We start from the raw sequence: 24,990 nt of genomic DNA, 5'->3' as shown, positions 1-24,990 counted from the left end.
CTCCAAGCACTTTGTATGCAAAGCAATTTTTTGATTAAAATTTAACAGGTTTACCGGCTGCGATTCGCAATCAGATGCGACTGTATAAAGTGTTTCGAGAGCATCGGAACATCATCAGTTAGTTACTTTGCTTACTTCGATACAAATCTCAAGATGAAATTCGTTATTGTATTCACCGCCCTCTTCGCTGTCGCCTTGAGCGCTTCAGTTCCTCTGGACTCAGCTCACGCTGAAACCCTCCGTTATGACAACGACAACATCGGAGTCGAAGGATTCAAATACGCGTAAGTTTAACTTAACCACAAGATCCATAAATCGCAATTTCTATAAAAGTTTTGTTTTTTAATTGTAGTGTTGAGACCAGCGATGGCAAGTCCGCCAGCGAACAAGGAGTCTTGAAGAATGTTGGTTCCGAAAACGAGGCTATCTCCGTCCAAGGACAATACAGCTACGTCGGACCCGATGGTGTCACATACCAAGTCACCTACATCGCCGATGAGAACGGTTTCCAACCACAAGGTGCTCATTTGCCCGTTGCCCCATCCCTTTAAATGATTTCCTAAGAATAAGTTCTTCGTTGAAGCTCACTAATTGATCATTTTTATTGATTGGAATAGTTTAAGTTTATAGTTATGAGTTGTTTAGTCGTTATCTATTTCAATTAAAAATGTTTTCGAACAAACAAATCATATAAATTTGTGTTTTACATTTGACAAATGGTTATTTTCAGGAAAAAAAGTGAATCAATATTTTACCAACAAAAACAAGAAAAAGTATTCAAAGAACTCTTAATTTGAATACCAAATCTTTCAAAACCATTTAAATATTTATCGGAACGCGGAAAAGAGATGATGTGCTATTATGCAATTTTATAAGTTTTGTTTCTCATTGAAACATATGTTCATTTGCAAGTTTATGTTCCGAATTCCTAAATGCGAAAAAAAAATAAGTTAACGGAAAGAATAAGGTTAAGAATTTCTTTATAATTTTTGTCTTTATGCATTTCAAAATTAGAAACACGAAATTGGTGAAGAAATTAACTTATTATAAATTTTAGGCAATTATGATGCCATAGTTAATAATTATGGGAAAAGGTGAGGACTGAAATACTTCGGAAACGGCCCCATTTTCGAACAAAATTAAAGTGAAAATTTGTGTGTTCTTTTTTTTAACTAAACCACCTTTAAGAAAAATCAAAAAAGCAAACATTTTTAGCCACACGAAATTTAAAACATGTTTAAGTTGATAGTTCTTGACCAATATATTAAAAATGAAGAAATAAAATATTTTGACTGTATCACAGTGGTATAGTAGACACTTTTGAAGGTGTAACAAAAACTTTTCCAGACAAGACATTTGCTTTTTACCACCGTTTGTTGCAAGGCCCTGTCTAAAGCTTAAACTTTATATATTATTATTTGATGAATCTCTAAGTTTAGACCGGAATTATTAATATTAATATTTGTAACTATTACGAATTGTAACTTCTAATGCCAGTAGTTATACCCAAGACTTACTTGCTTTCTTAAGGTGGCGCTAAAGTCCTGTGTTAACTAAGGCTTCACCCAACAAACTTCTCCATCTAGCTCGGTTCCCAGCTAGATGTCTCCAGTATCGCGCTCCAAGTTGGATAAAGTCACTTTCCACTTGTGCGGATCTACGGGACCGTAGATCACACGAAGAACTTTTCTCTCGAAATGACCCAAGGTGCTTTTATCCCCTTTTGCCATAGTCAATGCTTCAGCGCCGTATATCAGGACGGGGATGATGGGGGTCTTATATAGCCACACTTTGGTCCTTCGAGAGAGGGCTTTGCTAGTCAATTGCTTTCTTTACCCAAAGATACAGCGGTTAGCAAGAGTTATTCTTCGTTTGATCTCAGCGCTGGTGTTGTTTTCTGCGTTTACAGCGGAGCCTAATTAGACAATTTCAATGACTACCTCAAAGTTACTTCTGTCGATGGTGACGTTTTGACCGAGACGACGGTGTTGTAAGTCCTTTCTTGACGGCAGCAAGTACTTTGTTTTGCCCTCATTCCCCGTCAATACTCATAAAAGCCCCCTTGACATCACACTGAGCTCTTCCGATTATGTCCATTTTATCAAGATTCAGCAAATTAGCAGCTCTAAAAAGATTCATCAAGTAATAAAATGTAAAGTTTAAGCTTTAGACAGGGAACTGCAACTAAGGGTAATAAAAAGCAAATGTCTTGTCTAGAAACATTTTTGTTACACCTTTAAACGTCCAAATATTTTGTTTCTTCATTTTTAATGCACATATATTGATGCAAAATTATCAACTTTAACATGTTTTCAGTTTCGTTTGAGTTTTTTTAATTAAGAATTTTTTGTTGTATGTGGTTGAATTGAAAAAAATAAAAAAAATCTGACTTCGAAAACGATCGCGAAGAAACATATAGCGCTGATATTTTACATTAAAAATTACAAGGATTTTCCTTCTTATGTTCTCAACAGTTCTCCTAATTAACTATCGCATCGTAAGTGCCTGAAATTCATGATGATTTAATTTCTTTTGACTTTTGGGATGCACAAAGACAAAAATTGTAAAGAATTTCTTGAGTAATAACAACAATACCCATCTTAACCTCGTATTCGTTGACTTCTTTTTTCGTATTTTGGAATTCGGAACATAAACTTGCAAATGAACATATGTTTCAATGAGAAACAAACTTATTAAATTGCATAATAGCAAATCATCTCCTTTCCGCGTTCCGATAATTATTTAAATGTTTTTGAAAGATTTGGTATTCAAATTCTTTGAATACTTTTTCTTGTTTTTGATGGTAAAGCATTGATTCACTTTTTTTCCTGAAAATAACCATTTGTCAAATGTAAAACACAAATTTATATGATTTGTTTGTTCGAAAACATTTTTAATTGAAATAGATAACGACTAAACAACTCATAACTATAAACTTAAACTATTCCAATCAATAAAAATGATCAATTAGTGAGCTTCAACGAAGAACTTATTCTCAGGAAATCATTTAAAGGGATGGGGCAACGGGCAAATGAGCACCTTGTGGTTGGAAACCGTTCTCATCGGCGATGTAGGTGACTTGGTATGTGACACCATCGGGTCCGACGTAGCTGTATTGTCCTTGGACGGAGATAGCCTCGTTTTCGGAACCAACATTCTTCAAGACTCCTTGTTCGCTGGCGGACTTGCCATCGCTGGTCTCAACACTACAATTAAAAAACAAAACTTTTATAGAAATTGCGATTTATGGATCTTGTGGTTAAGTTAAACTTACGCGTATTTGAATCCTTCGACTCCGATGTTGTCGTTGTCATAACGGAGGGTTTCAGCGTGAGCTGAGTCCAGAGGAACTGAAGCGCTCAAGGCGACAGCGAAGAGGGCGGTAAATACAATAACGAATTTCATCTTGAGATTTGTATCGAAGTAAGCAAAGTAACTAACTGATGATGTTCCGATGCTCTCGAAACACTTTATACAGTCGCATCTGATTGCGAATCGCAGCCGGTAAACCTGTTAAATTTTAATCAAAAAATTGCCTTGCATACAAAGTGCTTGGAGATAGATAAAAGTGTTGAGAATTTGAATTTATCATAAATTAATAGATGACATAGAATGAAATGCGTTAAATTAAAAGTATGTGTATAGGTAGTCAAAGGAAGAGTGCAATCTTACCTGTTATGATTTTCAGAAAGAAAGGTGAAGTAGGACAAATAAATTTTCGTGAATTGCCTTAATCTGAATCACTGTGGTATTGTCTTTTTAATAAAAACAATATATACAGATATTTAATTTGTAGCATGATCAACGAGTAATTTCCTTACTAAAATGCACGATTGGTTCACACGTGCTACAACTTATAATATATTAGAACCACACTTGCTTATGCAAATTTAAAAATTATTTGCCTGGAATGTTTGAGAAGTTTTTTAAAAATACTTTTCAAATATTTTTAAAAGATTCATTTTTTTCAAATTTTCATTTGTTGTATCCTTCAATTTAAAATATTAATAAACCGTTTATGTAAAAACTTGATGATATCTTCTCATTTGTGCCCGTGTTTCGATATTTCTAAAAATTTTGCAAAATATTAATAATAATAATAAATAACAACATTTTGTGTAAAAACAAAAATCGAAGTCAATATCTTTCTTTGTTCTCAAGATACTTAAGTCGGAAACGATTTCTAAGATTTCTTATCAGTTTTATGTTGTTTCTGTAAATTTTAGAATTTTTTGTTTAAAAGTTCGTCAATTAGATTAAAAAAAACTATTAAAAGTTAACGAACATATTTCACATATGATGAAATGGCTTTAATTTTTATATCTTTTCTTGTTTTCGAAATATTTACTTCAAAACCAGTTTGTACTTATTTTGTCTAGCAATTTTTTTTAAACTGAAAATTTGATTTTTCTTAATATTTAATTGTATGTTTAAAACAATATTTTTTTTTAAAGTTATGATTTGCTTTAGTCTTATTCTCAATTGTTACCAGGATATTCAAATCGAAATCAATTTTTTCCAACTTTTAGTAGCAATTTTGTTGGGTTTTCATTTTTTGTTAGAAAATGTCACTTTGATTTTTCTAAAAATAGCATACAATTAATTCGAAGGCAATATCATAATACTTTCATATGCGGATTACCTTAAAATATTTGCAGTGAAAGTTATTTGTTTCCAGTTTCTTTATTTATAAAAACCGTTAGTTAATTTTCTTTTTACTAATAAAATTTCGGTATCTCGTCACAATGTGTGATATAAAATTTTATTGATGGCACTAGCTCTTTTTGTTTCTGATACATTTTTGGCCAACCATATTTTCCCCTTTTTTTCGCAATTTCTGTAGTCAATAAAAGCAATTGAATTAAATTTAAAAGGTCTTTCTTCATCTCTTGAAAACTTAACTTCAATTCGATGTCTTTAACGGTTCTTGAGATATGACGATCCTGAACGTACGTAAACTTACACACCCAAACATTTTTTTTTTTATTTAGATTATAGGGACCTTAAAAAGTCGAAAATTTTCGATTCGAAAAAGTGAAACGATTACAATAATTTACTATGGAAAGTTAAAACTTATTTACTGCTAATTTCAGCTCAAAAAAATGTTCCAAGGTTATAATAGAGATAAATGTGTTCAAGGTATTGAACAATAAAACTATGTGGGGTTTAAATCGCATCTAGAATTTCGAAAGTAAGAAATTGATGTTGTAAGATATTGGGACAAGATCTGTGGTCAAAATTTGGAACTGCTAAAGATTACTTTAGTTTTTTTTGATAGCAGTTTTAGGTTTTTGAAAAGTTCGTAAAATTAATAAAACGACTGTATGCGATTTCACTTACCAAATTAATAACACTTTAGTAGTTGCGGCTTTTTATCAAAATAACATCTGCAGTTTGCTGGTTTTTCAATTATAAAATTGTTGTTGTCTTAAAAGAACCAATACTTTTTATTTAAGGAGCCTACTCCACAAAAGTAACAGGTGTATTGCAGAGGTTCATTTAAAACATTTGTATTTAGGAAATAAGTATTAAGTTAAGTGTCTTGGAACAAGAATTTTTCTTAGTTATTATAATGCTTATAATTTAATTCAAGATTGTTTAAAATTTTTCGTATTTTTCTTACACTTATTTCATTATAAAAAATGACACCGTTGTTGTTTTGGTTCCTGGTTGGTAAAGGCAAAAGAAAGTACATCGAATTCCAAACACTTTGTGTTTCTTTACTAAGTCAATTTGTTTATAATCTGAAATATTTTTCTGCAACGAATTTATAGCCTACTAAAAATGTTTATAAACATTATGGACATGTAAGTACTAAACAACTTAAAAACTTTATCGAGGACAATCTCAATGGTCAATTAGTAGCTTAGACAATTTTCTACAAAAGCTATGCTTAGGCTTATTTTTAAAGAAACAATAAATACTTACTTTTCCCTCAAAATTCTATATTAAAAAAAAAAAATCCTTACATTTTTTAAAAAACAAATAAATTTGTATTTCTACTTAATTTCTCTAAATATAAGAAACTTTAGTGTGTGTTAATACTGAAAAACATTATAACACAACTGTATTCAAAATGTAAGTCGAGTTGTTGAATTAATCTTGGTTGTTCTCAATAAATAAATGTAGTATACCATATTTTATTTAAATGCTGTAAATCACGATTATCCTTGTTCCTACATTCTACAAAAAATTAAAAAACAAATGATTGCACATTTTTGTTGCCAAGATGTTACACACTTTTTTGACACCCCACAAATAGTTGATTGCTAAAAAAGATTCATATTCGGATTACCTCTTAAAAACGAGTAAGGATTTTTTGAAAAATTTAAACAATTAATCAATTAAACCTGTTTTAATTTCTTACTAAATGGCATTTTATTTTTATATCGCAAAAAAATAAAACGAAACCTGAACTGAGTCAAAAAATATGTTCTTAAATTTTGTGTTTAGCTTATGCAAAAACCTGAACCAGTTGTTCGTTGGAATACGAGTATAACTGTTAAATGAAATTATGAAAAAGAGTTGTTTTTTTTTCACTGAAATCAAGGTAGAGGTTTGTGATGTAGTATTTTTTGAATATTTCTAATTTTAAATACACAAATATCAGTCAGCAACATCCAACTAAAATTATTCAAATGCATAGGTTATGACTTTTGCATTAAATCTAATTTTATGCAGTGAATTTCATTAATTTTTCTTTATGTTTGGGGTTATTTTTAAAATGTCATTCAAATTTGCTCGAGTATAAATGGCTTGGAAACGATGGCTAAGTCATCAGTCAGTTTATTCGCTAACTTGAAAAATATCTCAAGATGAAATTCGTTATTGTTTTCGCTGCCCTTTTCGCTGTCGCCTTGAGCGCTTCAGTTCCCCAGGACTCAGCTCACGCTGAAACCCTCCGTTATGACAACGACAACATCGGAGTCGAAGGATTCAAATACGCGTAAGTTTAACTTAAGCACAAGATCTATAAATGACATTTTCTATAACTTATTTCATTTCTAATCATTTCTAATTATATAGTGTTGAGACCAGCGATGGTAAGTCCGCCAGCGAACAAGGAGTCTTGAAGAATGTTGGTTCCGAAAACGAGGCTATCTCCGTCCAAGGACAATACAGCTACGTCGGACCCGATGGTGTCACCTACCAAGTCACCTACATCGCCGATGAGAACGGTTTCCAACCACAAGGTGCTCATTTGCCCGTTGCCCCAACTCTTTAAATGACTCAATCGTCGAAATAAATATAGTGTGTCGGTGGAGAAGTTACTGATTGATCATTTTTATCGATCAGTACTTCGCAACGATTCGTTAAATAATTTAGTTTTAACTGTTAGAAGCAATAAAATGCGTTGATCAATGACTCTTATAAAACTCACAACTATTCTTTTTTTTTCGATAATTTTCAAAAGTTAAAAACATGGTACGCGGAATATGTTATAGTTGACAGATTTGACTGAATTAATTTGTCAACAAAGTGACATTTTGAGATATAAATCGTTTTCAGTTTGTTCTTACCTATCAATCTTAAATCAAAACTGTCACTCATGACGTCTCTCTTTAAAAATTTAAAAGTGTATACTTTTTCCATCAAACTTAGGTAAGGAATAGTTGAGATTAGACATGTACCATATAAGAAGCGATTTATTCGGCGCCAAACACTTATATTAACGCTTAATAAATGGTAGGCGAAAAAGGAAAATTTAGTAATTTCAGATTTATTTTGTAAACGTTGTTTTCTTAGATAAGTGTTCATATATGTTAGGGTTTGGCACAATGATTTATATAAATGTCTTTGGCAAGTGGTGGCTGGCTCGAACAAATTCCACCCGAGAAGCCTCATTTTCAACCACTTTTTACAGCAATCGGGGTCGTATTTCAGCAATAATGCGACAAATATTCTCTTAAAAGTCGTAAATCGTCTCACACTTATCTGCGTATGGAAAATTAAACTGAGCATATTTAAAGTGATAGCTGTCAAAAAATCTTACTACGAAAAAAGTATTGCTTCAAGTAACAAGAAATACGATAAAATGGGCTGTAAATTTGTATAGAAATGCAAAGACATTAAAAAAGACTTTTAGTTACATAGAACAAAATATATTTCAATGTGAATTGGTCCCGAACTTTAAAACTTTAGCCAAATCAGCAATACTCTGCATTGCTAATATTTTTAAGTAATTACCAAACCCTCTTCCACTTGATCCTAATATGGCTACAGACTAAAGTATAATTTATAAGAACCTAGGATAGTACAGTTAACAAAGGTTTTGACCTAAAAAAAATCCAGTCCTTAAGAATCCGACGTGAGCTCTAGCGGCAGTTAGAGAAACATGGAGATTGTTTCAGTTTTTCATGTTTATCTCGAAAACTATTCGTCGTATCAAAAAATCTAGTTCCACAAAATTAAAGCTCATTGAATTTTATAAAATAAGGCATTCATAATTTTGTTCGTAATGTTCGTCTTCTTTTTTATAAGAGTTTCCAGAAACGTTTTTATTGTTTTAGGTACACAATCGTCATCAACGTGTTTGAAAAAATCATCACATGTTTTCCTTACATGCCTATAGAGTAATTTTACAAACTAAAACAAGTACAAACAAATGAATATCATCTTTCTTTAAAAAATTTAATAAGCTTTACTTTTGTAGAACATTATTTTTTGATATTACAAAAAGTTTTCATGATAAACCTGAAAAAACTCGTACGTTTCTCTTCACAGCCGCTAGAGTTATTTTATAAGGCACTTTTTTGTTCATTAACTGCACTAGGACTGATAGCTATTTCACTTGCAAAAGAAATAAAATGTACGACTTGCTCATGTAACAAAAGAGTCTGTTATTTAGAACTTGTAAATATACGTTTTACTTTTCCATTTTGTAAAATATTATAACCCATTCTCAAGATATCGAATTGCGCAAAAAAGAATGACATTTTTAATCATTAAGAGAGGATAATAGCTTGTGTAGAAAAAAATTATTGAAATGGACTCATTTGTTCTTGAGAAAACTTAAAAAAACTCATCACGCGAATCGGCTCAAAACCTTAATTTGCAAATTTGTAAAATCGCGAGTTCGAATTTTTTTACGAATGCCAAACTTCATATATATTTAGTTCCTGTATGTCGCAAGTAAAAAGTTAGTAACATGATAATCATGTGGTTCGCTAAATATTAAGAAATACAAGACAACAGAAATTTGCCCAGAAATTTTTACTAAGAATTAGTGGTTTATTATAAGTAACAGCTGATAAGTATAACGGACCTGAATGATAAGAAATGGATGATCAGTTTCTGTCACCTGATATTGTTTCTTAAAAACAGCAATACTTTATTTAAGACAAAATAAAACTTGAAACTTGTAGGTCAAAGACCTTCTAAACTTCGTCTTTACGAAATTGTGAGAAAATACTAGATATTTTCTGACGTTTTATGATAAAATTTAGCCTTAAAAAACCAATAAAGTAAATGAAGGTGTGGGCCCCCTAAAAATAGTTTCCCAACAGCAAGAGCTCTGCAAAAAGACAATATCTGCATAAATCACCTGTAAGGAAGTCAAAAGTATCCAGTTTCGATGTCATTTCACCAATTTGTATTGAATGAAGGTGAAGAATGTACTTTTTTCCAAATGGTCAAGTTGTACAAAGAGAACCTTATAAGTTACTGGATGATGTCACTTTTTCAATGCAAGTTGTCCTACCCGTGAATCCAACTCAAAGCAAAAGACGGCCATTACATTTAGTAGCATATGCATCAGAAAGAAATGCCAGAGGACTGCAATCACTTGGTAAGTAAAAGTGGCGACAGGATATTAAGATTCTGGAAGATGCTAGCTGATGAAGAACCTGGCCTGCACTTCTTTTCATCAACATTCTGATGATGTTAAGGATTTCAAAAAGAATGAAAAATAGCAATAAAAAAATTAAGGGAAAAACGAATGGCTTGAGCCTTATTAGTAAATTGCGAAGATTAAATCCTTTTATCAATAATTAATGTTTTTGGGTCTCTTTTGAAGAAAAGTAAAAGAATTAATTTTTCTTGCAGTATGTTTTTTTTTTATTTCGATTGTATCAATTCCTTAATCATTTTTTGTATTATCAAGCAACCAATTGACAAAAACAGATCAATCAGTAGACTTCAACGACAAACTTGTTCTACGTTGAAACGAAAAAGTCACTTATTGTGGGCCAACGGGCAAATGAGCTCCTTGGGGTTGGAAACCGTTCTCATCAGCGATGTAGGTGACGGTGTAGGTGTTACCATCGGGAGCAACATAGCTGAATTGACCACGGACAGCGATGGAGGCACCTTCCTTGCCAGAGTTGTTCAAGACTCCTTCTTCGCTAGCAGACTTGCCATCGCTGGTCTCAACACTGGAAAATTAATAAAAATTTAAAACGTTAGAAAATTCTCTCGAAGTTAAAAGTCACACTTCAGAATATTGGTTATCATTAAACTTACGCGTATTTGTATCCTTCAACTCCGATGTTGTCGTTCTCGTAACGGAGGACTTCAGCGTGAGCTGAGTCGGTAGCCACGGAAGCGCTCATGGCAACGGCGAAGAGGGCGGAGAAAACAATAACGAATTTCATCTTGAGATTAGATTGTAGTTGTCGTTGAGATAACTGAATGATAACTTACTGATAGCAGCAATCCAATTTATACTTCTCAAATTTGATACAGATTTGGTAAATCAAAAGCTTAAACCTGTCACCAAATTCAGTAGATCAAGTCCGTAATGCCAAAAGGTGTCCCGTACTAACATTGCAGGCAGTGTTATGCAAAGCAGATTAGATTCAAGCTTAAGAGACAGTTATAAGTGAAAGCAGTTACCGGTTTAGTAACTTTCTCGGGACTTGATTTTAAATGATTATTTCCATAAACGTTTTTGTGCTAATTAAGAAATTTTATGAGTTTTATATTTGGCTATGACTTGTTCTGTTTGTCTGCATGTTGTTGAATTTAATTTCTAAATCAAAAATTTTGTTTGGAGAATAATAAATACTGCATCACTAGCTACAGTCGAGTCACAATAGAACATTTTAAAGTATTCATTTAAATCCACATAATTGTCAAGCACTCGAAAAGTCTTGCCATCGATTCAAGAGTACTTCAATTTGGCAGTAGAAAAATGCATTGAAGCTTAAAGGCACAGGAATCGTGGTACATAAAGATTAGTTTTATTTTTAAGTAAATAAGAACTTTTTTACTTTAAAAGCAATTATACGAATTATGCATTGGATTAGATTTGTATTCATTGATTGTAAGATACTTCATCCCGCTAACATTTTAAGCGGTCCTGAGTAGGGGTTTGACTGTATCTACTTTTGTTTGTTCTTGAAACAACTTTCATCCAGCTTTAATAATTTATTGTTTATCTCAAGAAGCAAGCCATAATCTGCAAAAAAAAAAAATTAGCATAAATAAAAAAGACTATCCCAACTTATAACTGTGCCTTATTAAAATTGCCGCTTTATTTTGAACCCAAAATACTTTGCATAAAAACTGCATGGTTTGGTAGGTTCTACTTTTGGCAGTACTGACTTGATCTAATGTACTTGAGGACAGGTTTTCACGTTTGATTTACCAAATCTGTATCAAATTTGTGAAGTATAAATTGGATTGCTGCTATCAGTAAGTTATCATTCAGTTATCTCAACGACAACTACAAACCAATCTCAAGATGAAATTCGTTATTGTTTTCTCCGCCCTCTTCGCCGTTGCCATGAGCGCTTCCGTGGCTACCGACTCAGCTCACGCTGAAGTCCTCCGTTACGAGAACGACAACATCGGAGTTGAAGGATACAAATACGCGTAAGTTTAACAATAATCTCCTTTTTTAAGAGTGACTTTAAATTTCAAAAGAATTTTCTAACTTTTAAAATTTGTATTAATTTTCCAGTGTTGAGACCAGCGATGGCAAGTCTGCTAGCGAAGAAGGAGTCTTGAACAACTCTGGCAAGGAAGGTGCCTCCATCGCTGTCCGTGGTCAATTCAGCTACGTTGCTCCCGATGGTAACACCTACACCGTCACCTACATCGCTGATGAGAACGGTTTCCAACCCCAAGGAGCTCATTTGCCCGTTGGCCCACAATAAGTGACTTTTTCGTTTCAACGTAGAACAAGTTTGTCGTTGAAGTCTACTGATTGATCTGTTTTTGTCAATTGGTTGCTTGATAATACAAAAAATGATTAAGGAATTGATACAATCGAAATAAAAAAACATACTGCAAGAAAAATTAATTATTTTACTTTTCCTTAAAAGAGACGCAGAAACATTAATTATTGATAAAAGTATTTAACCTTCAAAATTTTACTAATAAGCCTTAAACCATTCGTTTGCCCCTTAATTTGTGTATAGCTATTTTTGCATTATTTTTGAAATTCTTAACATTATCAGAATTTTGATAAAAAGCGGTGCAGGCCTGATTCTTCATCAAGTAGCATCCTTCAGCATCCATGTATCCTGTAGCCACTTTTACTAACCATTGGATTACAGTTCACCGACATCCCCTTCTGATCCATATGCTACGAAAGGTCTTCTGCTGGGAGTTTCATTCACGAGTAGTACAACTTGATGTGACAAAGCGGTATCAGTCATGGCTTATAAGGTTTGGTTTCGAATTCTATCAGAGCGTCGACTTTGTACAACTTGACCATTTATGACTGTGTTTTGTATCTATAGAGAAATATATGAATTCTTCAATGTCATCCATCACAAATTGTTGCAATGACACTCAAGCAAAAAGTTTGCACCACTTCTTTACAGTTGATTTATGATGAATTGCCTCGTTGCAGAGTTCTTGTTGTTGGAAAACTTTTTAAGGGAGGCTACACTACTATTTGCTTTTCTGGTTGTTTACGGCTAAATTTAATCATTGACTTCAAAAGACATCTTGTATTTGTTCGCGGGATGACGAAGTTCATGGGGTGCTTGGCCTCCAAAAGCTTAAAGTCTTATTTGGCATCAAATTAAATATTTCTGTTATCCATGAATTATTTCGAATTTTATGGTCATGATATTCGTATAGTCTAGATTACTTAGTTTGGTTCTGTAAAAAGGCACCAACTTATCACCTTGAGTAGACACTGAAAGCTTCTTTTTAGGATTCGTATGCATTCTTTGTTTTTGTGACACCATACCGGTAACTATTTTTAACTTCCCATAGGAAATTATTGCAATGAGTCCGAATTGTCGAATTGAAAATTTTGACATTTTTCGACGTTTCAAGGTCCCTAGAGTTGAAATAAAAGATTTTTAGAAAGATGGCTTTTTTTGTCGCCTATACAAATACATTTTTTTGTACAGATAATAATGCAGAAAGATGCATAAATTGCTCTCATAGCGGCTAAAAAAGGTACACATTTTGGTTAACCCTAAATATCTCACGAACGAATGACGCTTGAGACTTAAATTAAATTTTATATTATATATTGTAACGTGATACCAAAACAGTATATTTTTGGAAAAAAATCCAATTAACGTTTTCTTTAATAAATCAAAAAAAATGGAAAAGAAAATTTTACGAATAAGAATTTTTTTTTATAAAAAATGAAAACCAACAAAACATTACTAAAAGTAGGCAAAAATTGAATTTCTATTCATATATCATTTTAAAAACTTGAGATTATGTCTTCAAACTTATTTTATTCTATAAAAAATATTGTTTTTAACATTCGGAAAATTTTTGAGAAAAATGGAATTGATAGTTTTCTTACAAAAAATAATAACAAAAGTTGGTAAAAATGGATTTTCGACACAAATATCTTTTCAAAAATTTGAGATTATAGCTCCAACTCATTTTAACTCATAAGAAATATTGGTCAAGTAAAATTTCTAGAAAAATATAATTTAAAGTTAAAGAAAAAACAAAACAAAAATACTATAACTTAGTAAAAATTTACTTTCGACTTAAATACTTTTCACATATTAAAAATATTGTCTGCAAACTTTTTTATTTCACAGAAAATATTTTTCAGTAGATTCAGTATTTTTTTTTTGTATAAAAAGCCAACAGGCCGTTTTTCCTTAAAAAAAAATAAAATCTAATAGTACGCAAATTTGGTAAAAATTGATGTTCGGTTCTTGACATCTCACAAATTAAATCCACTCATGCAATTTGTAAAAATTAATAAGAATTCGTTTTTAACTAAAAATCTATGTTACGAAACTAGATTTTCATTCCTTAAATATGCATTAAATATTTAATTTTGTTAGTTATTTTAAAATTTTGAAGAATAATTCAAATACCAACTTTGTCAAACCAACACGAAAACATACAAACTTTTAGGCAATACAAATCGATAGACGGGATTGGAAGTTTTCAGTGTGGGTCGCATCCCAGCCTCTTTTTTTGCTTTTGCAATTAGAAATAATGATAAGTTTTGAGTTTGTTTCAATAAAACTACATGCACCTTTTAAAAAAGGACTCTCGATTCTAAATTTTAAAAACGAAAATTATTTCCACCGTTTTTGATGTAAAGTTTTGAAGTTCAACACAAATCCACACTGAAATAAAACCCTTACAATATTTAATACAGCTAAAAGTCCCTAACTTTATGTAATGAAACTTAACTTATTTTTTCCTGTCCCCAAAACTGACTCATTCCATTGCATTTCTTCTAATACATATTTAATTAGAACATTTTGGTTGTTTTAAAAAATCAATTTGTATTTGTACCAATAAATATGAAGTTCTTATTGTATTTCTTCGTCACTATCTTTTTCAAAGTTTTTACTATAAAAATCGTTTCTAATGGTGAAAATGATTTCGGAATTTAGAGCAGACTTATTCACTTCTAATAAGAATATCTATGTGGGAACATCCTATGCGTTTTTGCTACTAGCTACATAGCCTTTACAAAATTAAGACTTTTGCTACTTACTTAAAAACAATATCACTCATTATTCATAGCATTGGTTAAGAATTGATAAATTGGAGTATCCTGAATGTGCTTTGTCACTGAATGCTTCTCAAAGTCATTACTTATTGGCATGACTTAGCACAGTCATCTTTTAGAAACTATCGAAAAAAACTAATAATTTTGAGTTTTATAATTGTCTTTGATCAACACATTTTATTGCTTCATTCAACACCTAACACTTAAAATTAAATTATTTAACGAATCGTTGCGAAATACTGATCGATAAAAATGATCAATCAGCGATTTTCTTCAACGACGCAATATAATCATTTTGACGTTTAAGTCATTTAAAGGGAGGGGGCAACGGGCAAATGAGCACCTTGTGGTTGGAAACCGTTCTCATCAGCGATGTAGGTGACTGCGTATGTGACACCATCGGGTCCGACGTAGCTGAATTGTCCTTGGACGGAGATAGCCTCGTTTTCGGAACCAACATTCTTCAAGACTCCTTGTTCGCTGGCAGACTTGCCATCGCTGGTCTCAACACTATAATTAGAAATGGAAAATAAGTTATTGAAAATGCCATTTATGGATCTTGTGGTAAAGTTAAACTTACGCGTATTTGAATCCTTCAACTCCGATGTTGTCGTTTTCATAACGGAGGGTTTCAGCGTGAGCTGAGTCCTGGGGAATTGAAGCGCTCAAGGCGACAGCGAAAAGGGCAGCGAAAACAATAACGAATTTCATCTTGAGATTGATATCAAAGTAAGTGGAATAACTAACTGATGATATTGAGAACGCATCAAATCAATTTATACTACCGCATTTGATATCATTTTGGGATGATGTGCAAAACCTGTTAATAGAAAAACAAACTTTAAACTTTTTAGCATAGCAACTTAGTAATGCAAAAATTTTGATGCATTTAAATGAGAGCTACTAACGACTTCAAGTTGGAACACATTTTTTAGCATTATGCATAGATTATGATATCCGTATCTAATAAATTATAAATTTATTTAGTCAAAGTAGGAGATACTCCTAGATTTTGGTTTGATATTATTTTTCTGAGAAATGTATGCAAATTTGAGAATACATTTAAAAAGGTGTAAAAAGTTGTAGCTGGTTGCAAAGTTATCAGTTCGAAATAAGATGGTATGGATAAAAGTTGAAGTAAGGATCAAGTGCAGAGAAACAACTACCGAGTAATATGAGCTGTGATATAAATAAAAGATTGTCAGGAAGGATATTTTAAAAACGATGATGACATCAGTGTTAAGTACAGTTAACTTTAAGTATTTTTTCTCTAGAGTTATCTGCTGAAAAGCTCGTTTTTTGGTTTCGATGTTGAGTACTTTACTAAATTGGATCTTGAACTTCTTTTGAAATATTTCATATGGTATGTATACATTTTGTTCGCTGCTTAAACTTTCTTGGGGGATAAGAGATCAATTGTTTGAATAAAGAGCATCTGCAAGTTGTGTAAGATGTCAAAATTGAATGCTTTAGAAATTAAAAGTTGCTAAATTTAACTATGACTTTTGGGGGCACATTTTTCAATTTTAATTATCTTCACAATAATAAAAATGTTAACGATGTGATATTCAAAGTGTGATTTATGAGCCAAATCTATTTATTTCAGTGAAGGGAGACATGTACATCTTTAATCTTGTTTTAATTGGACAAATAGGTAAACTATAAAGCTTCGGTTTTGTGTAAAAGATAAACACACTTGACTAACAATTTATTTTATTGAGTCGTAAATCTCAAGACATCTTGAATCATCATATATCTTATGTTTTCTTATTGAAATAACTTACGAATAGTAAGAAATTTCATTTCTTAAAGCTGCTATTTGAACAGCTTTAGTTTTGTTTACATACATATTAAAATAAAATTACAATTACTAAAAGTAAGTGGCTGTCAATGATGAAATAGGACACACTAAGGCCAGATTAAGGCCGATTGTGGTAATACATGAACCTTGGGGTTCCTCCTAAGCTCAATGAAACCAGTTTGAGTCCCTGACGCCACGCGAGAGGCTGATTAAATTGATATTATTTAGATCGTTTAGATCGTTATAGAAGAATTCTCCTAGGTAATTCTTGCGTTTTTGAGCTAGAACAGGGCATGCACAGAGAAGGTGAAGAAGAAGAAGTACCATTGCTAAAAAATAGCAGTGGAATCATGTTGCTTATTTGTTACGTTTGTTACGTGAACGTTTCACAATAAGGTTTAAAGACTTTTTGTAAAGAGGGATTATGAACTTACCACCGAGATCTTGTGATTTAATGCAATGAGACTGCTTTCCTTTTTTTCCTAGTGGTTTACATCATTGCGGGAATAACCTTAAGAAAGCTTGTTTTTTTCGGAATTTTCTTATCACTCAAAAATCGTTACAACAAGTTACTGAATGCGGTTAGATCATGACTTAAATTTTCACCATATTTACTTTGTACTATAGGGTTTTTTAGGGCGGGCAGATTTTGGCAACCCGTGGAAGCCATTTTGTTTTGGTGACATCTGTCAAATCTTTTGTCTATTATTCAGTTACACGATAGAACAGCACGTTCAAATGATAAAACTTTATTTTAAAAATAAGTGTTCGTTACCGCAAACGTTGTGCGCATTGCCACTTTTTTACGGTCGACTCTTCAACGTTTGATGGCCAAATTTGAGACGACCGGTTCAGTAAACCACTAGCCAACACCCATACGTTCAAAAAACGCAAGCTCGGCCGAGAACACCGCCCGTTAAAGTGTACAGCAGAACTCGATGCAGTCAAATCCTCGCCGATCACAAGAACTCGACCGTACTTGGGCCTACACATTCGTACTTGAAACAAGATCCAACTGACCTAGGAGCTCAAAGTTTATGACCATAGACAACGCCGTTTGTTTGCTGACTGGGCTTCGAATCGTTTGGAAGAGAACTTTAATTTTGTTCGAAAAATCATCTATAGTGACGAGTCGCATTTTTGGACGAAGTTCACGCGAAGTTCGCCAAGTTCGTTATGTATCCTCAAAAAGTTACCATTTGGTGTGTATTTATAGGGTTGGCAAGGCGGAGTTTTTGGTGCGTACTTTTTTGAAAAAGACGTTAGTGAGGCGGTCACCGTCAACAGCGAGCTCTGCATAACGGTGATAACTAATTGCGCATGTCCCAAATTGAACCACAAGAACCTAGATGACATGTATTTCCAGCAGGACGGCGATACGGGCCACACAGCAAACGCCACGACATATACCCGAAAAACCCTATATTTATTATGGGACACTCAGTATAAAGTTTTGATTATGTACATTGTAGGGAAATTTGTTACCATTATTTTTTGACAAAAGGGAGCAGTACCCGTAGGCAGGGGTCTTCAGTTTAATTCATGCCTCTTCCACCTATAGTTTTTTTTCAAGGATACTACCTCCTGCGAATCTTTCAACAGTAATTCTTGTCAAAAGAAGTGCCTTCTTAAATTCGAATGCGGAATATAAACTGTAGGTCCCCACTATCCGTGACATTACTCGCACACAGGAATGCTTGAGAGTTTTAATTCACGGGGCCTGGTTCTTTAAGAGTTATTGCGCCAACATTCGATTCATTTCCAAATATTAATTGTATTTTTAGATTTAAAATAAGATAAGGTAAGGATTTTATTAAATAAGTTTAATTTATATTATCTAGGTTGTTGCTTACTGCTTGATGGAATGTTGTCAAACCCGTTAATACTTATTCGCCGTAAAAATAACACTTAAGAATATTTAAATTAATATCTGAAGCAACACATAAAATACATGATGGGTACGTTTCAGGTTTTTAAGGAGATCAACTTTATTTTAAGCCACAAAGCAAGGCAGAGCTGTGTTATGATTTCGATTTTTTGATAAGGATTTCATTAAGCTGTTTTAATTTAAAGCTCAAAATTACAGAAGACGATTCCTGAATCATCTTTATTTAGACAAAAGCACATATTTGTCAAGAGCCATTGAAGAAGTGGACATAACATTCTGCTCAACTATAAGGCTGAAAGAATACATTTGAGAATTGAGACCTATTCGAAATCAAATTCAAATCAAATCAGAACGGATGATATGATTGGTAATTGGTGTTTAAGTTTAAAATGGTAGATTTAAATCGAAGTTTTTATCAATGTAAAAAAATATCGTTCCAATGTTTGCTTTTTTCTTTAATCAAAATCATCATGTCCTTAACTACACAGGTAAACAGTGTTTTCAAAAAACCGATTGACTACAACATGATCAATCGGTGAACTTTAACGACGACGACGCACGGTTCTTAGTTGTTTCATTTATTGAGCACCATTTGGTAAATGAGCACCTTGGGGTTGGAAACCGTTCTCATCAGCAATATAGGTGACAGTGTAGGTGACACCATCGGGGCCAACATAACTGTATTGTCCATGGACTGAAAGACCTTCACCTTCCTTGCCAAGATTTGTCAAGACTCCTTCTTCGCTGTGAGATGAACCATCGCTGGTCTCAACACTAAAAGAGAAATTTAAATTAAAAGTTATTATTCGAAAAAAAGCAACTCTTTGAATTTGAACTTAAGAAAACTTACGCGTATTTGTATCCTTCAACTCCGATATTGTCGTTTTCATAACGGATGATTCCGGCGTTAAGGGAAGAGTCCTGTAGGGAAGCAGCAAAAGCAACTGCGAACAGAGCAGAGAAGACAATAACGAATTTCATTTTGAATTTGAGTCGTTGAGATAACTGAATGATAACGTTTTGATTGAATTCGTTCAATTTATATTATCAAGGCTGAATGGAATATGATTTTATTAATTTTTTTTAAACCTGTTAATCAAAATTTACCGTAAGAACTACTTCATCACAAACAATGTTAAATATTTGTTTGCTTGTTATTTTTTTAAGTAACTCATAAAATTGGTGATACATGAAGGAATGTTTCAGGTTTTTAAGAATATTCACTTTTAATTTAACGGCTTAAAAATAAATACATTTTTTATTAAGTGTACAAGTGAAATTATAATGAATATAGTCTACGAGGTAGCGCTGTGTTTGCATTTTTGGTTGAACTTTTTTAAATAATAATAATTTTTTTACCAACATAATGAAATTTTCTTTGAAAAAGAAAAAACTTGGTTGTTAAAAGCAACCTGTTTGTGTTCAAAAAATAATTAAATACTATTCCACACGGTGTTAAGATTCTTTGAAGATAAAATAAGATTTATCACATCTAAAAATGGAAAATCGGTAAAAAAGTGGTGCTGTGAAATAAGACCAATTTTTAAAAATTGGACTTACTGCAAGTGATAAGGCAAATTTTTAATGTTCACGAGATTTGGGAACCGAACATCAATTTGAACAAAATTTACTTTTTTTTTTGTGGATTTTATTTTTTTTATAAAAAAACGGACTGATTCTTATACAAAATTTACTGAATGTCGAAAACAATATTTTCTGTGAGATAAAATAAGTTTGAAGCAAATTTTGTTTTAATTTTTAAAAATATATTTATTTATTTATTGAAATAATTTACAAACTTAAGTTATAAATTATTTTAAGAAAGGCATTATGGTAGCCAGACCTGATGATGCCGTCTCTTAACTATACATATTTACATTTAATTATCAAATTCTATATTTCAGGTTACTTTAGGTAAAACAAAATTGTAAAAAAAAATAAAAAAAAATAATTTAGCAAAGGCTAATTATGTTTAATTAAAAAGTGAACAAAAAAATTATATTTTATCAAATTTTTGGTGAGCGGATGTGACATCTTTTATATACTAAATGGATGAATTCAAGCTTTCGGTAAGTTTTTCGGTTATATTGTCTGATGATATTTCAATTTGGCGAGAAATAGGACATTCGAAAAGGATATGCCAAACAGAGAATATCGTTTCACAATTCGAACATTGCTCTGGATCTCTTTAGCATTATAGTAATGTTGAGTGCTAAAAATAGCTTTTCCAACTCTTATTCGAAAGAGTTTTATGCTATCTTCTCTGTTTAGAGACCGATTGTATGGTATACAGGCGTAAGTAGGTTGATGTTTTTTTTTAGAAAGGTTTCAGAGTTTTGCCAACTTTTGATGAGCTCTTTTTTATGATCCTGAATCAATGTTCTGCGTAGAAGCTTATACAATTTGGGATACTCTACAATAAGTGGATAGTTGTAGCAGTTCTTGCTGCAAAGTCTGCTGCCTCATTTCCTTTGATTTCAAAATGTCCAGGTATCTATGTAAGAGTAATGTTTTTATTGGCGAATAAACATCTTCTTATAAGCTCCAGAAAAGGGCATTTTTTTGTCTCATTTTTAAGAGCCATAGTTTACAATGAGAGATCGGTTAGAGTATTTTTGGGGAACAGCATGCCTTTATAAATTGCTGTTAACTCTCCAATGTAGCTGTTCGCAGATTCTGATAAAAGAGCTTGTTAAATAATTGATCTTCAAAATGTGGTTGTAACTGAATGACTGCGTATGAACACCAATTGTCTTCTTGTATATGTCTTTTCCAAGGTGGTAGATTACCTCCTAATGTCTGCGTATTATTGAATGAAAAAGAGGTAAGATTGGGAACTACAGATGTCATTTTAATAAGGACATATTTGGAATATTTTTTTTTGATCGGTTTTGTAGCGTTAATCACATCTTCAGCAGCCTTGAAGAGGGAATAGACTGGATCTGAAAGTGTTTTGCTGATTAGGGTAATTGCACTTTTTTTCAAAAGTGATCAAAAGATTTATAGCCTGCTTCTAATCTTAGGGCTTCTATTTTTGTGGCTCTTAAAGCTCCAGAGGCTGTTCGAAAACAATCGTTGATGGTTGAGTCAATATTGCTAATATTTCATAACGAGGTTCACAAAAAAATAGTTACAACGTGTTGAAGGACGTTGAAAAGAAATGAAAAGCATTGTTCCGTTGTTTAAGCCAGTTAATTAGATTCTCTGCTTGTGTGTCCCATTGTAGATTTATAGAAAAAGTTGCTTCTAGTGTTTTTATATTTCTGTTAAGAGGAATTCTTGTTTCCGTAAAACAAGTGGGATGGGGCTGCATTTTCTTTTTCGGCATAGATGGAACGCTTTAATTTTTGATGAAAGAATATTCGCATCAACTTCTTTAGCCCAATTAAACATTGTTGAATCAGCTTTTTCCAAAGTATCTTTATGTTATCCAGAAGCAACAACGTAAAAATTATCAGAATATACTCCAATAAAGTCGAGATTCTGAAGCGCCTGGGAGTGTTTCACGATTAGCGAGTCAATATATGCATTATATATTATATATGCACAACTGAGAGCGGAAATCCTTGTGGTGTTCCATTGTCCATTTTCATGGTTAAGGAGTTGTAGCCGTCAACATTAACTCAAAAAGTTCTACCACTAATAAATAACATGATCACTGCAAGTATTTCTTAAGGAACGCCCCATTGATGAAGCTGTTTAATAATTGGCACCATCATAACTCTATCAAATGTTTTTTCCCGAATGTTGAAAACAATATTTCTTATAAGTTAAAATTAGTTGTAAGTCATAATCTCAAAGTTTTGAAAAGATATTTGAGTCGGAAATCAATGTTTACCAACTTTTATTATTTTTTTTTATTTAAAAAAAAAAATGTTAATTCGATTTTTCTCAAAATTTTACCGAAAGATATGTGAGTCAAGCGTTTATTATTTTTTTCTGACATAACTAGTAGATTTTAATGACCCTGATGCATATAAAATCGTTCCTCTAATCACTGGGAAGTCAAAAAACCCGCGATGTTTCAAACATCTTTAAATGCCAATAGAATACAAAAGCTCTTTGAATATACGTATGTACATACGAGTATAATGACAACATACATTTTCAAAGAATGGTTTTTAGAAGTTTTCTAATTTAAGTAAAGAAACAATTTGAAGACCAAAATCTCCAACTTAAGCACATCTTACCATAAATAATGCTCCATGCCATCCATCAGAGGAAGGATCTTAACGAAGGCATTTGAATATTGTTTTTGACACTGAATGTAACGGCTCTACCGTTCGGTCATTGATAACATATCAACATCGTTGGATCAGTAACTTCTCAAATTCTTTAAAAATGCTGTAACCAAATTTTATATAATGTCTAGAACTGAACTATTGAAAACATGATTGTTCATTTTATTTTTTATTCATAGGGCATTACATCGAAGAAGAAGAAACAGAATGTTACATAATGAAATTGTGTTGAAGATGAAGGCAAACAATCAGAAATTGAATCCGTCCTGGGTGATGTTATTATGGTACAAAGCATTTGAACTGATACCGAAGTTATCGGATCAATTGATAAAGTGATCGATTGTATAAGTCAAAATAACAGGATATCCTCAGAATTCATAGTTCTGCAAAACCTCCGAAAAAGTGCGCCGAAGGATATTTTGCAGAAAATTAAACAATTTAAAATAAGAAATTTCTTACAAAAGTAAGTTCAAATACAATTGTGTTTTGTATCGTGCCATTTTTGGCGGAGCACCCAACTAACCTGATGTACACAATATTGTGAAAAAAATAGCCTGGGAACTGTTGTACTAATGGACAAGAAAATTGCACCCAGATGCAAATGTGGCTACTGAATTCGAAAGTATTAGACGAAATCTGAACAAAATCTAACCATATCGGTTTTAACAGCTTAACAGTTTTACTTACAAAGTCCAATAGACTCAGTTTAGCAATTTGGGCATAAGAACAGCTAAAATTGGACAAAAATATAGTTGTGAAAAATCATCTTTTCTGACAATGTGCTTGTTTTGCCACAGAGAGTGAATGCTTTGTACGGTTTTTGGATTGTTAATTGTCATCCAAGCAATCATCAACTAGGCTTTTTGTTTTCCATAATCAATGGGATTGTCAATAAAGTTATAATATTTTTCAAAACAATTCTTTATTTTACTGTTGAAAGTTGTATATAACCCGCCCTTTACTCAATTCACAAATAAATTGATATTGCACAAAGCAAAACAATATTGAAAAAAAAAACCAAAGGGGGATAAAATTCCAAATACATAAAAGTATTTATGCAAATTAATAACTATTTCACGGTATATTTATGCATCTTGTTATACCACCCTCCACAGTAGTTCCGAAGCAAAACATTCCTGACATTTAAACAAAAAGCAGTTATATTAGAAATAAAAAATAAAAAATGAGTTTAAATTTCAGGTTCATACATGAGTCTAGAAAATCAGGAAAATGAACAAAGGAATACATTTTAATAAAATTCGTTAAAAGTGTTGCCATTGTTTTTTATTTTAGGAACTATTTAACAGTGAAATTATCTTCTCCCACGTCTTAGGGTATTGTGTCTTGACCTAATTTACATACATTTTATAGCATTGAATCTTCCCAAATGTATCTATACAAAAAAACAGGCTTTGAACACAAAAATATTATACCCATATGAATACCACGATTTATTAACGTTTCGAATAAATTTTTGGGTGGCCCTTTTGTCGAATCGAATCAATAAATCAACTCCAAACTCAAAGTCTCTTACCCATAAATCAACGACATCACAGCCAAGCCATAATGTTGTGATTCATAGCCATTTCCGTATAATATTTTAAACAAACTTTTTCGATAGGTAGGTGAATACGAATATACTTTAAAAAAAGCAAAAGTGAGAATTTATATTAAGGTAAAGCCCGCCATCATCATCATCATCATCATATCGCGCAGCCCATCACCATGTGTGTAAATATATGGAACGCATGGGTTAAGTTAGTTTAGTAAGCTAATGTGTCTCTTCGGCTTATGTTAATTTTTTTTGTTGTTGTGCTTTTTAATCTTCTTCTGCCACATCTTCTTGATTTTTGATTTCACGGCCACCATCATATCATGCAGCAGCGCGCAGGAAAGCAAGCTGCAGAATTATATTGAAAATTATTTAACAGGTTTTATTCGGACTTTTTGTTTGTTTGTCTTGAAATTTCTTTATTTTTTATTAATTTAAAATTATGTAATTTTTTAGTGGCAGCAGTGGCGCAGCGGAGCAGCAGCAGTCGTTGTCGTCTCCATTTCGTTCAGTTCTCGCATTTTTAATCAGCATTGATAAATCAAGGTCATTAACAAAGATCAACCCACATTGTATAGTTTTTTTGTTTTTTTTTTTTTGTTTAAA

The 24,990-nt window shown here is 32.3% G+C and overlaps 7 protein-coding genes across 7 annotated transcripts; 3 read left to right on the top strand and 4 right to left on the bottom strand.

The window, feature by feature from the left end:
• The first annotated feature begins 104 nt into the window (after positions 1 to 104).
• LOC129946612 (larval cuticle protein 65Ag1-like) lies at positions 105 to 695 on the top strand. Its single transcript, XM_056056867.1, has 2 exons — positions 105 to 284; positions 353 to 695. Exons 1-2 carry the CDS (start codon positions 154 to 156, stop codon positions 549 to 551), a joined length of 330 nt encoding a protein of 109 aa, XP_055912842.1. The 5' UTR covers positions 105 to 153; the 3' UTR covers positions 552 to 695.
• A 2,168-nt stretch (positions 696 to 2,863) lies between these two features.
• On the bottom strand, positions 2,864 to 3,449 carry LOC129946617 (larval cuticle protein 65Ag1-like). Its single transcript, XM_056056872.1, has 2 exons — positions 3,275 to 3,449; positions 2,864 to 3,206 (listed from the first exon to the last, which is right to left on the bottom strand). Exons 1-2 carry the CDS (start codon positions 3,403 to 3,405, stop codon positions 3,008 to 3,010), a joined length of 330 nt encoding a protein of 109 aa, XP_055912847.1. The 5' UTR covers positions 3,406 to 3,449; the 3' UTR covers positions 2,864 to 3,007.
• A 3,323-nt stretch (positions 3,450 to 6,772) lies between these two features.
• LOC129946615 (larval cuticle protein 65Ag1-like) lies at positions 6,773 to 7,383 on the top strand. Its single transcript, XM_056056870.1, has 2 exons — positions 6,773 to 6,946; positions 7,027 to 7,383. The coding sequence occupies exons 1-2, from the start codon at positions 6,816 to 6,818 to the stop codon at positions 7,223 to 7,225; spliced, it is 330 nt and encodes a 109-aa protein (XP_055912845.1). The 5' UTR covers positions 6,773 to 6,815; the 3' UTR covers positions 7,226 to 7,383.
• Positions 7,384 to 10,028: 2,645 nt separating this feature from the next.
• Positions 10,029 to 10,638, bottom strand: LOC129946620 (flexible cuticle protein 12-like). The gene is made up of 2 exons (XM_056056874.1): positions 10,462 to 10,638; positions 10,029 to 10,373 (listed from the first exon to the last, which is right to left on the bottom strand). Exons 1-2 carry the CDS (start codon positions 10,590 to 10,592, stop codon positions 10,178 to 10,180), a joined length of 327 nt encoding a protein of 108 aa, XP_055912849.1. The 5' UTR covers positions 10,593 to 10,638; the 3' UTR covers positions 10,029 to 10,177.
• A 1,001-nt stretch (positions 10,639 to 11,639) lies between these two features.
• On the top strand, positions 11,640 to 12,240 carry LOC129946618 (flexible cuticle protein 12-like). The gene is made up of 2 exons (XM_056056873.1): positions 11,640 to 11,814; positions 11,903 to 12,240. Exons 1-2 carry the CDS (start codon positions 11,684 to 11,686, stop codon positions 12,096 to 12,098), a joined length of 327 nt encoding a protein of 108 aa, XP_055912848.1. The 5' UTR covers positions 11,640 to 11,683; the 3' UTR covers positions 12,099 to 12,240.
• Positions 12,241 to 15,044: 2,804 nt separating this feature from the next.
• Positions 15,045 to 15,658, bottom strand: LOC129946613 (flexible cuticle protein 12-like). The gene is made up of 2 exons (XM_056056868.1): positions 15,483 to 15,658; positions 15,045 to 15,412 (listed from the first exon to the last, which is right to left on the bottom strand). The coding sequence occupies exons 1-2, from the start codon at positions 15,611 to 15,613 to the stop codon at positions 15,214 to 15,216; spliced, it is 330 nt and encodes a 109-aa protein (XP_055912843.1). The 5' UTR covers positions 15,614 to 15,658; the 3' UTR covers positions 15,045 to 15,213.
• Positions 15,659 to 19,025: 3,367 nt separating this feature from the next.
• LOC129946621 (flexible cuticle protein 12-like) lies at positions 19,026 to 19,618 on the bottom strand. Its single transcript, XM_056056875.1, has 2 exons — positions 19,442 to 19,618; positions 19,026 to 19,365 (listed from the first exon to the last, which is right to left on the bottom strand). The coding sequence occupies exons 1-2, from the start codon at positions 19,570 to 19,572 to the stop codon at positions 19,170 to 19,172; spliced, it is 327 nt and encodes a 108-aa protein (XP_055912850.1). The 5' UTR covers positions 19,573 to 19,618; the 3' UTR covers positions 19,026 to 19,169.
• Positions 19,619 to 24,990: the final 5,372 nt, after the last annotated feature.

This window comes from Eupeodes corollae, chromosome 2 (genome assembly GCF_945859685.1).
Source record: "Eupeodes corollae chromosome 2, idEupCoro1.1, whole genome shotgun sequence".
NCBI classification, from domain to species: domain Eukaryota; kingdom Metazoa; phylum Arthropoda; class Insecta; order Diptera; family Syrphidae; genus Eupeodes; species Eupeodes corollae.
Note: the sequence above shows the minus strand (reverse complement) of the source record. Positions and strands in the feature narration are given on the sequence as shown.